Source organism: Aptenodytes patagonicus, chromosome 9, assembly GCF_965638725.1.
Source record: "Aptenodytes patagonicus chromosome 9, bAptPat1.pri.cur, whole genome shotgun sequence".
NCBI classification, from domain to species: Eukaryota; Metazoa; Chordata; class Aves; order Sphenisciformes; family Spheniscidae; genus Aptenodytes; species Aptenodytes patagonicus.
In genome coordinates this window covers 8,398,330-8,416,378 of record NC_134957.1, presented here as the reverse complement: position 1 = coordinate 8,416,378, position 18,049 = coordinate 8,398,330, and the positions used below count along the sequence as shown (strand labels likewise).

Here is an 18,049-nt window from a genome sequence, read left to right as displayed (position 1 = left end):
ACCTAACGGAGATTTGCACAGCTACCCTCTCTACCCGCTCCCCGTCTCTCCCGATCTCTTTCAGCTGTGGCAGGGCACAGGTGTTTCAACACTCAAGAACGTACCAGAGCGCAGCGACCGCTGAAACTACCTGGGAAAGGAGGACGGCACCTGGACCTACAGCGGGCCGGCCCCAGCCTTGCCCTCCTCTCCCTCAGAGCGCCGGGGCCGCGCCCGCGAGATCCCCTCACGGCCCAAGGAGAACCCACCGAAACTTTCCTACCCCGCGGCGCAGAAAGAGCGTTTTCGGGAGCCGGGGAGAGGCGCGAACAGGGCGGGCTCTCCTCACTCACACACCCACCCGCGAAGCCGGCGCCCGCCTCACCCCGCCGGCAGCCTCGACCCGGCCCGGCCGCCTCACGCCCCGAGGTCCAGGTGCTGCGGCCGGCGCTGCCCCGCCCCGCCGCCCGGCAGCCACTCGCCGAGGCCGCGCTGGAGGCGGGCGGGGCGCATTGGCTGGAGGGCGCTGTCACTCTTCCCCCCCGGCGGCGCTGGGGAGGGGTCTGGGCGCGCGGCTGGCGGCGGCCGCTGCGTGTGGGAGGGCGGGCGCGCGGCTCTGTTTTTAGTAGTACCGCAAAGAGCGCGGCGAGAGTGCGCGCGAGGGGAGCGGGGCTGAGGCGAGCCGCGCCGCGGCGGGGAGCCAGGCTGGCCATGGCTGTCTCCGCGCCGCCCGTCATCGCCGCAACTTCCAGCGGCGGCGCGGGGGGCTCGGCGGGATTGTTCCGGGCGGACCCGCTGTACTCCAGCCCCGCGGAGTCCCCGCGCCTCACCAACAGCCTCGTCAACAGTTTCCTCTCCGCCGGCAGCGGCGGGGCCGGCGCGGGCGGCGGCGGCGGGGGCGGCGGCGGCAACGAGTGTAAGATGGTCGACCTGCACGGGGTGAAGGTAGCCTCGTTCCTCGTGGAGGGGCAGGAGCTGATCTGCCTGCCGCAGGTCTTTGATCTCTTCCTCAAGCACCTGGTGGGAGGGCTGCACACGGTCTACACCAAGCTGAAGCGGCTGGATATATCGCCCGTGGTGTGCACGGTGGAGCAGGTCCGCATCCTGCGGGGGCTGGGGGCCATCCAGCCCGGCGTCAACCGCTGCAAGCTCATCACCAGGAAGGACTTCGAAACTTTGTACAACGACTGCACCAACGCGAGGTGAGCCACAAAACTTTGCTCTGCCTCCGCCCGCCCCGCTCCGCTCCGGCCGCTGGGGGCCGGCGGCCCGCGGGGAGCCGTGCCCGGGGGTGGGGGGCGGCGGGTCCTGTCCCCTCTCCCCTCCCCGCGGGCTCCCGCTGTGTGTGTGGGGGTGGGGGGGCGCCCCTCAGGGCGCTGCGCGGGGGAGCCCCGGGCCGGGCCTGGGCGCTGCCTGGGGCGCGGGGGCTGAGGTGCGGTGGTGCCGGCGGGGGAGGTGGGCACCGCGGCGGTGCCGGTACGGAAAACTTTCCAGGATTCCTCCGGCCCCTGAGCTGGCTGGGACCGCCGAGCAGCGGGGCGATTCCGCGCGCCGGTCTTCAAACTTTTCCCCTAGCAGGGAAAGCTGGTAGTTCCCGTATACACTCCTAAAAAAAACCCCAAAGTTTTCTCCGTTATTTTTCTTCCGCTGAAACTTTCAGTTCTCCTCAGGATTCCTCGCTCCCGAGAGGGTGAGCGCAGGCTGCGGCGCGGCAGCCGGCTCCCGGCCGGCCGGCAGATGCCCGCCGGGGGAGGCTGGGCGGCTCGCGGGCAAACTGTTGCTCGGTGTCGTTCCGGAATAATTTTACGTCATGCAATCAAGAGGTCTGGTGTGGCCGTAGCCCCTGCCCTGTCGTGCTTAAATCACTAAGCCCAGGGCGGGTTGTATTCATGGGAGATCCCTGCTGGGTCCTTCGTACTTGAGGTTATAATCCTGGTTTGTGACCTCATAGCTGCTGCCTTTAGAAATGATAATGATCTAATAAACACAAAAACCCTCTCGGGGCTTAATAGAAATACATAGTGCAGTGGGGTAGGATGTAAGACGGGGTGCTTGGAGATGACATTTCCTAGTTTAGCAGTTCGTGAGGTACCTCTTCAGAAACATTCGCATTTCGGTGTGCTCCTGCTTTCTGTCTGGCAGGAAACTTTCTTTACAGTGGTTGTTTTGGAGAGCTTTGAGTGCGATATCTGACTTGCAGCATGCAAATATTTAGTAACTTTGTTTTTTGAGTCACTGTTTCTAACCGCTTAGCACTGAACGTGTTAGGCGGGTTTTGTTTTTTTTACGAGCACCTTTAGTATGCGCTAATTTGGGGCCTGATCCTGTTCTCGCTGCTGTGAGCTTAAGCAGGAGCAGACCGGACGTCTATTCTTGAATAGCAGTATTTGTTTTCTTTAAAATTATTTTATGTTAAAGGTGACATTTTAGGGATGCTTGCACTCAATTCCTAGATATGTTTATTTTAAGTGTGTGCTTTTTCTCTTGCTCGTGTTCTGTTTCTGTAACACCTTCTCCTGCTGCCTGTTTTTTTCAATGTCACGCACCTCTGTGACATCACAACTGCTGCCTTATTAAAATGATGGTGTTACAAGTAAGGTCTGAGACTAATGTATTTGAGTAAAATTAATTAAGATTACTAAGGGACATATTTAACATGTAAATGCTTCTCTGAAATGTTTCGGAAACTCGACTAGCATGAAAGTTGACTGTTAAAGAAATACATCTTTTTAATTTCTGTGACTGTGCCAAAGTTTTTCCTTAGGGAAATGCAGGATCTGATTTGATGATACAGCCTTTAGATGCAATCTGATGACTTGGGCTCTCTTACAACCAATGATTTAAGATCAAGAAATGCTGAAGTGTTAAATGTTTAAAACTTGTATTTCACGGCTTTTTTTTCCTTTGACAAAGACTTATGGCTGTGATAGGGTAAGGGAATAAGTAATCCAAGGAGCAGCTAAGAAGGGAGGCCGGGGAGCTGTAAGTGAGGGGCCGAGTGGTGCTCTAAGAGGGTCTGAAAGGAGCAGTCAGTGGAACGAAGACCTGGTCCAAGACTGAAGATATGGCAAGAGCACTGTTGAGGGGGGATTTAATAGGGCAGAAACGTGTCTGACTGGAATCAAAGCTCTCAACTCAGACAGTACATTCAACATGTGTGTAAGCACAAGCTCTCCCTGCTTACTTATGACAACACTACATATTTTTACCTGTTCAGGAATAGCAGATTCCTTTTACCTTTCCTAAAATGTTTCTCATCTATTGAAACATTGCTCAACTTTTGTTTATATCTCTTGAAAATGCCACTGGTTCAAATAACCTACTGATATCAATGTATTTTGCATTCACGGTTTCAGGCGTAATGCACGATAAGTGTTATCAGCACATATGAAACTTTTCTCAAGTATTGTAAGTTAATGTTAATTGTATTCCATCATGCTAATTGAATGCTTAATATGTCATTTTATTTACAGATTATTTTTTTCCTTGAACAGCCCATACTTAATGGGAGAGAATGTTGGATAAAAATAGCTAAATACATGAGTGATCTAATTTTTGTTTGCTGTGAAGTGACCTGGGAACCACTGCAGTGCATGGTACCAAACAAATAAAACACGGTAGAACTGTTACAGCTATACATACAGTATTTAGGTTCTGTGCCTGGGAAGTAAAGTCTTGAAAAAATGTGATCTTTTAGAAGCAAACCCTTCGATATGTATTTTCCACTGCGTGACTCAAGCATTACTTTCAACTTGGAATATTGTGCGTTGCTGTTGTAGTATATATTTTTTTTAATTTATGGAGACTTATGTATATTTGAATACTGTAGAAATACTGCATTGAACTCAAGAGCTGCCAGAAAAAGCAATAAGAAATGCTGGCTATCATTGTTTTCAATGTTAGTTGACTTGTAAAAGTCAACATCTCTTACGTTAGTGTACACTTTTAATTATTTTTTTAATTGGAATGTGAACCATTGATTATATATAATTGGAAAAAGAGAACTACTACTTCTCCTGCTTACTCTGTTGCATTTTTTTAGTTGAGCTTGTCTACAGAGCTCATGAGAGCTGCAGAGAAATATACATGTAAGCAAAAGTTTTTTTGTATGTTTATGTTCTGTGTATGTAACACTAGTTACCTATATCTAAGATCTTTGATTTTTGCATGTTTTTTAAACAACACATGTATATTTCATTCACGTGTAAACAAAATGTTCCTAACTTTGATTGTTGTTAGTCATCATCATGTAATCTAATTTGGAAGCAAGGTTTGTAAAATGAAACTAACCGTTCACTTCATTACAGGTAGCATCTTCAAGTGAATAGTGAGTACAACATATTTACAAAATTTGGTTACGAATTTGCGATACCTTAGAAGATTACTTAAATTATGGACACATGCTTAATTTTAGTAGTAAAGCATAACGTTTACTTCAAGTAGAAAACTGTAATGAGGTTTTATTTAAAAATTAAATTTAAAACCGTAGTGAGAACATTTTTGTGATGGTAAATGTATCAGTCCTTAAAATTAGGATTATATGAGTATGATCATAACCTATTCTATAGGGTTTTTGTATTTGATGGATGGTGTTGGCTACTGAAAAAGCATAGTGTTGGTCTGGGTTATTCAGTGAATAGTAAGAATGCTTCCCAGAAAACAGTGTTTCAGTACGTGGCTTATTTTTTATGATTTAAAGTATCCAGTTAAGCTAATATTTTGTATTACTTGGCTATTCAGAAACAATAAAAGGCTTTAGAAATGAATTTAAGCAGTAAATGCAGACATTTTATTTTATGAGATAATGAGGGTCTAGTCATGTTGTCTATTAAAAGCTACCCTATAGTCAGCAATACTCTGTCTTTTATTAGGGGAATGATGTCAAGATTATAATTAAAGCAATCCAGTCATGTAGCACTGCACAGAGCTTCCTTGTATGTTGATTTTAAATGTGGACATCTGATTCTATAAACTTCTTTGACTAAGTAAATATTTAGTATGCATTGAGACTTGGCCAAATTTGTGAATTTTGGAGGTGGTAGCATGTTAAAATAAAAACAATGATCAATTTCTCAGTTGCCTTTTCTTTCTTGGAGAGGAGACTTGCTGAAAACATTCTCGAAAGAGATCACTAGCATAGTGGATTCTGCTAGAGACACAGAAAGGAATTTTTCTACTTTCTGAGCAGATTAATTATACTTTTGGAAAAATCCCTCTTTCTTTTTGGACATCTCGAAAGTCTATGCTTGCTCAAAACTACTAAAATACTTGAATATTTTCATCAGAAGCATATCTAATCTGGAGAAGCCTTGATTAAAATTCCCTTCTTTTTTCATAGCAATAGAGCTCCCCGTTTGAAGTGTAACATGCTTTTCCTCCAAAATGGAGTATTTGTATGTTTCCTGCGTGTGTATATGCATAATACATATGTAATTTTCTACTGAGACTTCTACAACTGAAAAATACTGTGGTTTTGTAGCAAAGACAAAAAAGCCAAACAATTAGGTATTAATGATATTCTTGTTGCATATTCAAAAGGTCTTTGCAAGCATTTCTTCTCCTTTTTTTCTTTTCACCATTTCAACCTGCAGAACTCTTCACTGTCACTTCAAATCACACAATTCTACAAAGATAAAACAACATTTAAACTCATTTGCTTTGGGAGGGAAATTGAGCATTTGCACCCAATAAGCCTGATTGTGGAACTGCATGCAAATTGTGTTTTGATTTATCTCTTTTGCACTTTTTTCCATTTGAATTGATCTTGCATTAATTTTGCCAAGCGGCTCTGTGAGGCTGCAGATGTTGCCCTGTGTTTAATAAATCAATGAGACAGATCTGAATGAATCACTTCAGATGGATTCTCTGCTCGGTTTGATGTCTAGATGTTATTCTTAGCTTGTTATCATGACAGATGCATTAATGTTCCCATACACTGCCAGCAATGTCAAAGAGATTGAAGCTTTTAAAGTGGCGGTATCCCCTTTTCCCTCTTCTGTTGGAATAACTAAATTGCCTTTAGGAATAGGTCAAAATATAAATTTAATCATGGCATCATTGTGGGGAAGATGCTAAACTTCTGATCATATTATAACACAAAGTCAGGCAAATACGGTTTCATACAGAATGATTAATTATTCCAAAATAGAGGAGATCAATATTAAAATCTAAACATAGGATAGCTCCTTAATAGAGTAACCACTTTCTCAACATTAATATTTCATTGTAATCGGAATGATCCGAATAAATAATATAAGACTAGAACATGTTAAAAGTGTTGCTATAAATAGAATATCATTGTGTCCAAATTGATTACAGGCTGAAGTGAGGCTTTTTCGCTTTTTTTTTTAAATTAATAATTTTCTTTTAAAGTTAAATGTGTCTGAATTCAACATGTTAGATTTAAAATAGGAAAACTTGTTTATTATGCTTCTGTTACTACTTATCATTTAGTGCCAGATATGTTAGAAAATTCGTCGATCACGTTGATTTCTGATCTGTATAGTCTGGTATGCATTATCTCGGAGTAGAACCTGTGGAACGCAAATCATAAAAGAGGTTGGAATGTATCTTTGTGGAACGGTTTTAAATTCTGGAAAAGATTGCACAAAGTGTAAAGTACTCTGCCATGAATAATGAAGATCTATTTCCCAAGTAGGCTGCACAGTGTTTTTATTGGCTTTTATTCTTTAGTCTTTATTAAACCACTTGTGGTCTTCCTTGTTTTTCTTTAGAAGATAAAATAGTATTTTGTGATTTGCTTCAATCATTTTCTTAAACCTGATCTCTTTCTCTGTGATGGTTTATTTTAATGTTGAAAATTATCGCGAATGTTCCTTTTCCTAATCTCTCCCCCAAACAGAAGAACTCTGACTTCTTGTCATTAAGGCTTCTGAGAATAAATTGGAGAAACTGGCTGTAACAGATCTAGATTTATGTTGGCATTCTTGGTATTCTTGCTCCAGTAGTTCCAATTTGATAAAGGAAACAATATATGTAATAGAAATTCACAGTTTATTCAAATGAGTTTAAGCTTTAGCATTGTTATATTTGCCTTTCTTTCACCAATATATCAATGTGTGGCAATAGCATTATACTTAGTCTCCAGAAGTGACCAGCTCTGTAGATGGGAAATTATTCTCACACTGGGGCTATGGTTGGACACGCAGCCTCTGTGTGTGTGCGTTTGTTTTAAAGGCAGGTGAAAATCAGCTTGGGTAGAACTGAGGAGCACAGCAACAATCACTGAGTTAGAAAATGATGTGTTGTTGTATGACAGTGGCCTTAGAGTGAGAAACTAGTATCTACCTACCTTGGTAACTTTGCAGAAAATATTTAAAAAGAGCATTCTGAGACGTTTTAAAGAATTACCTTGTTTATTTCATGGCTTACAGGCTGGAATTCACATTGTGTAAGAGCTGTTTGTCAGTATCCATATTAAAAAGGTGTTGAAATCTGGGCTGTAAAGTCCCTGTTTTGACTTTGCTGAGGTGAACCTCCCTTTCATGCCAGTGGAATTTTGCCAGAACAAGGGCAGAGAACTTATAAATATTCCTAGGAGCTGAGCCCTTCTTGTCAAAGGTGGGACATATTTGCTTAAAACTTGCATTTGAAAGAATTATGTGTATATGGCATTCTCAAACAGGCACTACATTTTTGAGTCTGATCTTGTTCTTGCTGAATGTAGGATCTTTAATCTTTTCTGGGCCTGTTCCAGAAATGGTCATTTTGGATTTACAAGTTATGAACAAAATTATCCAAATCCTTACTTTAAAATGCCTAGAAAGTTCCCATCTAGTTTCTTTTATAAGTTCTTCATGTGATTATCAGTGTAATAAAACCCTGTAGGTGTATGGAAATGCAGCATTTTAATGATTATTTACATAAACAATACTAATAGCAAAACCAAACATAATGAGGATACTTTAGAGTTCTTGCCGTCTGTGACGTGTTCCTTCGGTGTAAGCTAAGGCAACATTTTTATGTGTTACGATTAAACGTGCATTACCAAGCACAAGTACATTAGTTAGTAATGATTCTTAGTGATTTAGATTTATCCTGCTTGATATTAGAACTGTCCCTTGGGGCTACACGCTTTTGATCTTTGTTCCCTCTTGGTAAAGCCTGGTTATCCAAAGTGACTTAGGAATAGGGTTTCCCCTCTCCCCCCGTTCTACAACCTGTAAGAAACACTGATACCTGTTAACTAATGTACTTTGATACCTGTTCCAGAAGGTTCCCATATCCAAATCCTGTAAAACATAATTTGTTTGCTTTCCTTTCTTTTTGGTAGCACAGCTATGTTGTTGTTTTGTGTGCACGTATAAAGTTTATTGTCACTAGCAAGCGTGGGGAGATTATATTTCCTTGTCAGTACATCTTGACCTGCTAAGCCCATTTTGCTCATGAAAATATACTGTGTCAGAGCCTTTCTTGACTCACTTACAAATACCACTTCCCCAAAAAGTAAGAACCAAAACAAATGAATAGTGCTCGCTTTATTACTGTACAGTGCCTTAAAGTGTAATCTTTAGCAATGTATATTGTTGTGTATACGTTAAGGTATAAAATGTTCGATTGCAATTGTGTCTGATCTTATCAAGTTTCTGGAAATTGATATCTGGTAACAGCGTTTAACCTACATCTAGTCTATCTGCTATTTATGTGATGGGTTAAAAGAAAAAGTGGTATCGATCTGTCGCTGGATTAAAGTTTGAAATCGGCAACAGCATGAGCACAAAAGGCTTTTTTTATGATTTCTCAGCTTGCCATTGATCTACCAGTTTTATTGCATTCATTATTTATTAAAAGAATTTGCAAGCTAAACATAATGTTAAGCTAGTTTGCACACAGGGACTGCACTTAGGAAATTGAATGGAAATTGCATTAGAGATGAACATCTGTGCTATTTTTCCACTCGTGTGTTTATGGGTTTGTATAAAAGGTATATTGGATTAACAGTTATAACCATTATAGCTTGCAGCAATATGTTAGAACCCTAAGCATTTAGTAGTTATTTAGAAGGGAGACTCTTCTTATTTATACTAAAAAGTATGGTAATGCCATCACAAACTGCTTTTATTGGATTATTCTTTATTAATGGGCTTTTTACTAGTAATGTGTAAAACTTGAGGTATCTAGCTATATTATGCATGTGTTCTATTATCTATGCTACATAAAGCTCCATTAACATTGTCATTAATTGAAGGTTTCTAGTGACAGTATTAGTTAAGGATTTGGCACGTAGACACTGAAGTATATTATAAAATACATTTCATTTCAATACAATAGGAATGTAAGTATTGAAAAGTTCCTTTATATACGTTCCTTCAGATTTTTTCCAGCAATTCAACTAGTTTTCTGTCCTTCTTGAGCTAGGTAGCTTCTGTGATGTATCGTATCAGTGAATCAGGTAAAAATCTTAAATATTTTGAAATCTTTTTCCAGTGCACAAGTTCAGTTGCCCTCAACACTGACATATGTGTGTCATATGAAGTGACATATGAAGTGTAAGGTAGACCTAGAATTTTGAGGTCGTATCCTGTAATGATTTTGGATATTTTTTTTAATTGCGCTCCTTCTATATAATAGATTATTTTGCTTGAATACCTTATGGTTAAATAGAGAAAAACAAAGGAAAAATTACTTTGGGGGCTTTGGGTGAAAAGTATATTTTTAGAATCAAGATGTTATCTATTTTATTTGGTCTAAAAGTATGTGCAGTCTAGTCTGTTTATGACTAGAATGTACTGAAATATGTCATGTTTTGCATCATCAGTACACTTTCCTTTCAGTTATTCTATTCAAGACTCAACCTGATACACCTCGCCAGCTTGTAAGACTGTTAAGGGTTTCCTGTGCTAAGAAGCAATGTTCTTCATGCCAGAAGGTTGTGCTTACTCTTTTGAATGCCACCTCTACTTTTTTTTTTTTTGTCTCTGGTAGGATGAACCCTTTCAAGTCCTAATAGTATTTTGAACAGAGATAGCTCTCATGTTTAGTTGAAAGAATCTCAATACTATTTTCCACATTGTTTTGTGCTCACTGTTATTACCGTTGTTCCCAGCCATAGGCTCCTGTGATCACAGTTTTCATATTATATCAGATAACGCATTTCAGCTACCCTGTCAATAAAAGTGTAAGTTAGATTTAATATGGCATTTATGTAATTAATATATATAGACAGATATTGATTGATATAATACACACACACATATATAAAATGCAATTTAATCTAAATTTCTGGATTATTCTAAAGCCTCTCTCCCAAACCATGGAAATCAGCTTTGATTTTTGTAAAGTTTTGCATACATATTTATAAAGAGAGAGGCTTTGGAATAATCCAGAAATTTAGTTTAAATTGCATTTGCTATGGATACGAACTAAATTTCCTAAATGAACTTATATGGTTATATGAGCTATCTTGGTGTCCTTACTAAAAGTCTTTAATTTTTTTTATACTTCTCATAGCCATGTAAGTGAGCAACATTCTCAGCATGTAATTTGATTTCTATCCAGTCTGTGGCAAGAGAACTTTTAGCTTGGGATGCCCTCATGGTACTTTCAGTCAACAGAACATTGAGCCATTTTTCTCTCCTGTTTCCAAACCTGTATGGACAGTGGAATTAAAACAGAACACTTTATTTTAAAAGTTAATCAGAATTATGTTACACCATATGTGTACAGAGTTCCAAATCTAATGTGTCTCGCAGAATCACAGAATTGTTGAGGTTGGCAGGGTCCTCTTGAGATCATCTAGTCCAACTCTTCTGTTTAAGCTGGGTCAGCTACAGCTGGTTGTCCAGAACTGTGTGCAGTTGGATTTTGAATGTTTCCAAGGATGGAGACTCTCAGCCTCTCTGGGCAACTAATTTACAGAATAGAAATAACTGTGCTGTGGAAGAAGGATTTTGTTGGCGTTCATTGGGATGACTGCATTATGTGGGAGTTGTTGAAGCTGTGAATAGCTGTCACAGCTAGCCACTGATGTGGTCGCTGCCGTACTACCGACGAGTTGCTCAAGCAGGCAAATGTGGATACTCTGCCATTGTGGTTGTCCTTACTGGAGCAGAGTGTGAGTTGTAACCCTCTATGAAGCAACCGTGTCATATTCAGATTGTGCTTCCTCTGTCTCACAAATGATGTCCTGAAATCCTATACAAGTGTGCTGGTGAGCTGACTTGTCTTATTCCCCACCGCTAGCCGAGAAGGAGTACTTGTATGTTTGTAATGAAAAAAAACAAGTGGCTGTAAGAAAGCTCTTAGCACAGACGTTGTGCCAGTAGGGGGATTTAGTTACTTGTATGTTTCAGTAATTTAAGAATTGCTAATTAAGATCAATCTAGTTTAAAGAAAAAATATTTTGAGTTTCATTTACAGCTTCTAATGAGTATATTTAAAATACTACGCATTGTGCTTTTTCTTACACATGTAACAGTTGTTTTTGCCCAGTACAGGTGTTGCGTGATAGCTAATAGACTGTTTTTATAACGGTTAACCAGAAAATGTCCGGTGTGTGTGAAACGTTATCCCTGTTGTTTTTTGCGAAGTTGATGAAGGCACCTCGCTTCACTGCTGCAGGTCTCTGGAGCTGCCTCTTCTTGTCCTCATACTTTTAAACGTTGTGTGCTGAAGGAGGGCAATTTTCTAAAAAGATTCTGAGATAATAGTGAAAAATAGAAGTAGGAAAAGATGTCAGGTCTTTCCAATGAGACTTACATGTTTAAAAAAAACCCAACTAAAACCCAACAAAAAACCCAAACAGAACAAGGTAGTAAAATGCTGGCAGTTAGAAAACAGCAGAAAACGAATACTGAAACAGGACGTAAGGTAATGAACTCAGCATTGTGTTTTCTCTGTTGCATGAGCTTGTTATCGAAATACATATTTGTAGGTCTGTGGAGTTTTTTTGTAGGCTTGTAAGGCTTTGTTTCATGGTTTTTATATGGCACTTCATGTATTGATAGGTGACTTACCAAAATACCTTGAGTTGAGTGTCTCATCATTAAGAAATCATGTTTATCTGCTACGAGGTTGTTCTGACTGTTTTGTGGAGAACTAAGATACATAACAGAGTGACCTGTCAGTGCACTTCGTGCTCTTGTGGTGAGATGAGACTTGGTAAATATGCCATACCTTTTGCTCCCCCACTGCATTCATTACACGTGTGTGTGGCACAGCAGTGTGCTGCGCTCTGACTCCAGGCTGTACGTGCGCGGAAGGGGTGATGCATTGCTCTCGGCTTTCGCAGCCACGGTGCGTCTTTTAGAAGGAGCCCTCAGAAAAGATTTGGCCAGAATGATTACTGTAACACGCTGCAAACCTTGCTGTCTCTCATAGTCAGAAGTGCTTAGGAAGGTTAATTGATCCTGGTGTCATGCACTGGAACTAAGATTTGTCTCGGATCAGAACCATAATCACTGTCACTTCTTTCTGCTCTGTTTTTATAAATTGCCTTACTTGTTGCACACCTGATTTTTGCTTCAAACAAATCTGTTTCTTCCTGCTGGAACTCAAGAAAGTTTCTGTCTTGCAACTTCATGAAATACTTTTCTCTTGCGTGTTAAGCTAGAGGGGTTTTTGATCATTCGCTTACTTGCCTTTTTTAATATGCTTTCTTCAAAATTTTACTGCCCCCCCCCCCCCCAACCAGCAGTCATCTAATGAACTGTTTGTTCCATCTTCTTAGTTATTCGTCCTTAAAGGTTTACGATTTTGGCTTTTAATCTTAGTGACTGAAAAATTTAACCCCTTATTATACTGGGAGAAGCTGTGTTCAAGTTGGCGTGGGAACAAAACAAATATTTGTGATTACATTTATTGTAGGCATCTTTACTGAGTAATGCAGTGACTGCTGCAGAGTAGTTCAGAGTACAGTAGTAGACTGTTAAATACATTTTAAGAACTCATGTTCTCTGAATGAAGATAAGCCGAGTGACTGAGTTCTTACACTGGTGTATTCTGATCCAGATAGAAACTCTTTATAAGAACTCTTTTTTTTTTAATCCATTATGTGATGTTTATAATAGTACAAGCTCTATATTTTTGTTGTTTTTTCCAAACTTAGCTATTAACACAAAGTTAAATGCCTGGCAGGGTTGAGCATCTCTGTTCCGAAGTCTGACATGTAAGCCAGCTAGGTTAAGGACTTATTCTACCAGCACTGCATTTGATTTAAATAGTGTGTTTTATGTGGGTCTGAATGATTTTTGTTTTTATATTGCATCTGTAAGTGTAGTTAGATAGGTCTTGTTGCATTGGCCTCTCCTAACCTATAGCAAGTTTGTCTGTTTCTATGTAACTACTTTTCTGATGTTTGTCAGCCAAACAAAAGTAGGAACCTTGCTTATGCTGGTTGTCCTCTACCTGCATGTTACAGAAGGTATGTGAATGTAGCTGTCGTCCCAGTGCCTCTCGGCTCTCTGAGATGGGTGGATGATTTCAGAAGGAGATGTGGTTATTTGTAAGTTATTGTCCTGCCAGTGTTAGGTAGTAATAGGTGCTCCATCCATCTGCTTTCTAGGGGAAAAAAAGGAAAGACGAAAGAACATCACACACCACATCTTATGCCCACCTGCTGCTGGCTCACAGTGAAGTTGTGTCTCACAAAGTATAAACCCTTAATAGGAGTTGGTTATTGATTTACAGGGAGAAGAAAGGAAGGAGGAACAGGGAGAAGAAAGGAGGAACAGGGAGGCTGAGTTGGTGGGTGCAGTATGTTTGTCTGGGATTCCTGGGTGTTAGAAGGCCTGGACTGCAGATAGTATGCTTGAACAATTCAGTCTTTTAGCACCTGCGCAGCCAGGCAAAGGAGTCCAAGAAAGGTTGAAGTTGCTACGTGTTGTGTGCGGTGGGTGTGCAATAGGCTGATGACCAGAGCATGTTAGAATTGCTGCAAGAGAGCTGATGATCTGTACACTGCATGCAGAGTACATTGAATTTATTGCAGAATTTCTTGCTGTGCCTATTCTGCGATTATAATTTCCTCCCCTGCACCCCTGCCCTGGAATTTCTCTTTGACACCTTCAGGTACTTGGGGGTGTGTGGCTATGCAGCCTCATCTCTTCCTCCATCATCTAGATAACAACGCAATAACTAAATACACAAATAACATTCCCTTGTAAACAACAATTGCAGTTTCATTTGTTGTGTTGAATGGTCATTGAGTTGTCTTTGAAGTTTTAAAACTTCAAAAGTTGTTTTTTGTTTTTTGTTTTTTCCTAGTAACCTCTAAACACTTATTTTGGGGGAAGTTTTCTACTTGTTTGTTCGGAGTTTTTTTTTATGCTTCTGTTCATTTTTCTCCTTTCTGATTAGAAGGTCTTTTTTAGCATCTTACGCACACGAAGTAGTTTATCTGATGATGTTGCATTGTTTCCAAAATAATGCCCTTTGTTAGTGCTGTGAGAATTTGAGTGATAGTAAACAAATCTACAGACAATAAGTGGGCAAAGAACATTTCTATTTAAGTGCTTAGGATGATTGCTTAGTTCTGTTACATGATTGTGGGCAAAATTGGAAACTTCCTTTTTCTGCTGTTGATTTTTCATAATGCCCTATTCCGAAACGCTGGTTTCAACCACGCTTTTTTCAGAGCAGATAGAGTCTTTCTATTAAATTCATTGTGGATCTTGGAGTGATGCTGTTGAGGGTCAGTGGTGGTCAGAAACCTGCCCAACTGAGTCATGGGATAGAAAGAAAAAAGTACAGGAGACTTCACTTGAAGGTATTTGAAGTGTTAATAACTCAGTTAAAGAATGTGTTAATATTTGGCTATAAGCTTTCTATGCAACACTATAGAGGAGACAATGAACATGAAGGCTTTGGATCTCACGTCAAGGAGGAGACTGCTTTGTCCTTTTGACCTCATTGCAGAATTTAATCTGCAATGGAACCATTGCAGAACCAGAGTCTTTCAGTTGATTTCAGTGGTTTTGGATCAGGAGCACAGAAAGCAATCAAAACTAAACGCATATCCATGAACTAATCTGTAAGTCACTTTGGTCCACACCAAGAAACATTCTGTGCAAATTCGGAAGTGGAAAAATGAAAGGATCCTTTGAAATCAGTTGTATACCCTACCTATTTAGCTAATCTCATATTTGGATAGATTTTAATTACTCTCAAGTCCATATACTCATATAGAAAATAAACATAGAGAAAGTACATAGTGAAAATCAAAACATTCAGGTAAAGAATCTCTGCGTATTTTAATTCTTCTGATGAAAGGCACTACACGGGCTAGAAGTAGTAAGAGTCAAAAAAACGTGTGCTTGCATCGCCTGGTAAACTTTTGCCAAGAATAGGGGATTACAGGGTGTTTGTGCAAACTTGTATAGGAATTTTCACTTTTCCCGTTGTGGAAAGCGTTTACCAATGGTGATAAATAGACAATATATTCCATGGAGTGAATACTATAAACTTGTTACTGTGCATATGTTGTACATTGCTGATATTCAGAAATCCTTACTTAGTCTCAAATACATGAAATATGATTATGCTCAATCTTAATTATTTTTAATCAAGGGAGGGGGATTTAATACTCTAAGTGGAGGTGACTGCATGTAAATAGTAGTGGAAAAAAAATATTATGCACCTTAGCAGTTTCAAAAAGTAGGAAACTGATAGTTATTATGTACTTAAGAATGTACATTTCATGAAGTTGACAGTCTCATAGGTAGCATCCTGGCTATTTAGTCAACTCTTGATTTATTCTTGCAGGTAAAATTCAGGAAAGTCTTGATTTTTCGTAGCTATTGATTCAAGTTCTTGCATATGTCAAAATCGGTTTGTTCTTTTACAACTGTTCAATTGAAAATTACTTCAGCAGAGTATTAGGAAAACAAGTATCTGAGAAACTTTAGTTCTGCTCAAGGCTTATTGATTCTGTGTTTCAAAGCAGTAGCAGCGTCACGAAATACAAGGGATTGTTCATTGCTGGCATTCACTAATATAGGTGGAAAAACTTTAACCTTTCTCAAGCTGAGACTGGAAACATGATGAAGTTGAAACCACCAAGTACCTGTATTTCTGAACACTGTACAAGCTTAAATCGTGGTCAGTGATTAGTACTTTACACATGCACCTGACTTTCTGGGAAATCCTGTGCACTTCTGAATGGGAACGGCAGTTGGTGGACTATTTATTACTCATTCTGGTTTTGGTGGAAAATTCGGCCTTGTATGTCATTTAGACTTTGTGACACATGTAGCCTCCCAGGGCCTAATGACTTGTCTGCAGATGGGCTGTTATTTATTACAGTCATGTAGAATAAAATTGATTGTCTTCTAAAATTAATTTTTCATTTGCCTCCAGCTCTGCTTTAATAGAGGACACACAGTTGCCTGTTTGCAGAAATACTGTTTAATCACATTAATATCTCAGCCCCCCAGGCCGGTGAAGATAATTGTACAAACGAACAGCAAAATCTGTATCTTTAACTTCTTTTTATGATTAAATTATGCAAATGACTTATCTCCTGCCCTTCCAAGCACTAATCATCTAATTAGGAATGATGTGTTAAAGGGATGGTTTTGAATCAGGAGAAGGGGAGAATGGAGGAAGCGGAAAACGGGACCTGACAATGAAACTGCTGAAGGTACTATAGTGGTACAAGATAAATCTGTGTATTTGTTCAAAAAGCAATAATAAAGGCTTGTGCTATTTCTAATCTTGCTTTAGTGATCTCTTTCATAAGAGGATAATTCTTCTGTCTGATCTTTGCCCATAATTTTCCGTATTAACTTTAAATTCAATTACTAAGGTTAAAGAATTCAGTCACTTGTTTGAGAACTGGTGGTGAAGGTAGTGAAAGTATCTGTGTTTGGTTCCACTAGTAGTGTGGTTTGAAAGACAGAATACATATATTTGTAGATTGTTTTTTATAAAAGTGCTTGTCATCACACTGCTAGATGTCCTGAGCCTGTCAGATACTTCTATTCACATATCTCAGTCTCTTTTTTTAAATACTTAACTGCTGGTTAAAAAAAAAAAAAGAAAACTTTGCCTTTTAATATGAAAATGCAAGTGCCCAACTAAAGAGAATGCCCATCCCGTTGGTAATGTCCTGTGCCTAGTTTGGGGAGTTTCCCTTTGAGTTATGAGTGAGGCTCTGCTTAAATTTAGATGTTTAGATGATCATAAATTTATATTTTAAGCATATGCATACAAAAGAATTATGCCTTGACCTCTCCAAGAGCTTACAGCCCTATTTTCTATGTTTTCTGTTTCGTAAGCAAATTCTGTTTTTTGTAAGTCGTGCCTTTATAAGCAGATCCTCCAGCTTAAGGCACTTTCCCTCAGTGGGTTCAAACTATTAGTGTGTTACTACTGTTGCTAAAGGTACAACAAACCAACTCTTCTATCGGGTGGTAACACTGAGAGTTTGCTAACAGATAACTGTTGTTTTCCCTTTATTCAGTTATTGATGTACTTACTGTACATAACTAAGATACAGTATACCAATAAAACAAGAACATTCTAGAGACTAACTGAAATTTCAGGTATTCCTACATGAGAAGGTATTACTTCCTTTATAAATATATGAGAGAGTATTCATGCATGAGTGTATGAATTCATAGGATACTGTGTAGATAACCAGTAGGTCCACATTCCCTAAAAGCAGGGTACAGACCAATCTTTCAGACAAGATAAATCCAGCTGTGTTTTCTACAGATCCGGTAAATGCCTTCACTCATTCAGCTCTTGCCTTTTAGAAGTAAATGTATGAAATAGTGGGAAAAGGCTTACTATTTATTACTATTTATGACACCGTCAGTTTTGAAAGTTTGAGGGACGTTGCAACATTTGCCTTATTCATTAAGGAACCTCAACTTTCCTGCCTGTATGTATGGCTTGTGCTTATGTGCATGTATGCACATACATATGTACATGCACAGGGGTTTACTGGTATAATCTGAGACAAGTTTAATAACTTCCCCAGGAAGGTGGGAAACACTGTTCTATAAAGGTAGGTATCCCACGTAAATGCTGGGAAGCTGAAAGCAATGACGTCAAAATAATCTTTTTGTTAGTGATTAGGTGTATGTCATAGGGATTTAAAAAGAAAAAA

The 18,049-nt window shown here is 39.8% G+C and overlaps 1 protein-coding gene across 3 annotated transcripts in view; it reads left to right on the top strand.

Annotated features, from left to right (window-relative positions):
- The first annotated feature begins 690 nt into the window (after positions 1 to 690).
- Positions 691 to 18,049, top strand: part of DACH2 (dachshund family transcription factor 2) — a 319,796-nt gene continuing 302,437 nt past the window's right edge. For all 3 annotated transcript variants that reach the window (XM_076347010.1, XM_076347008.1, XM_076347011.1), the window contains exon 1: positions 691 to 1,181. In XM_076347010.1, the coding sequence (XP_076203125.1) occupies positions 691 to 1,181 (491 nt within the window). The remainder of the gene's footprint in view (positions 1,182 to 18,049) is intronic.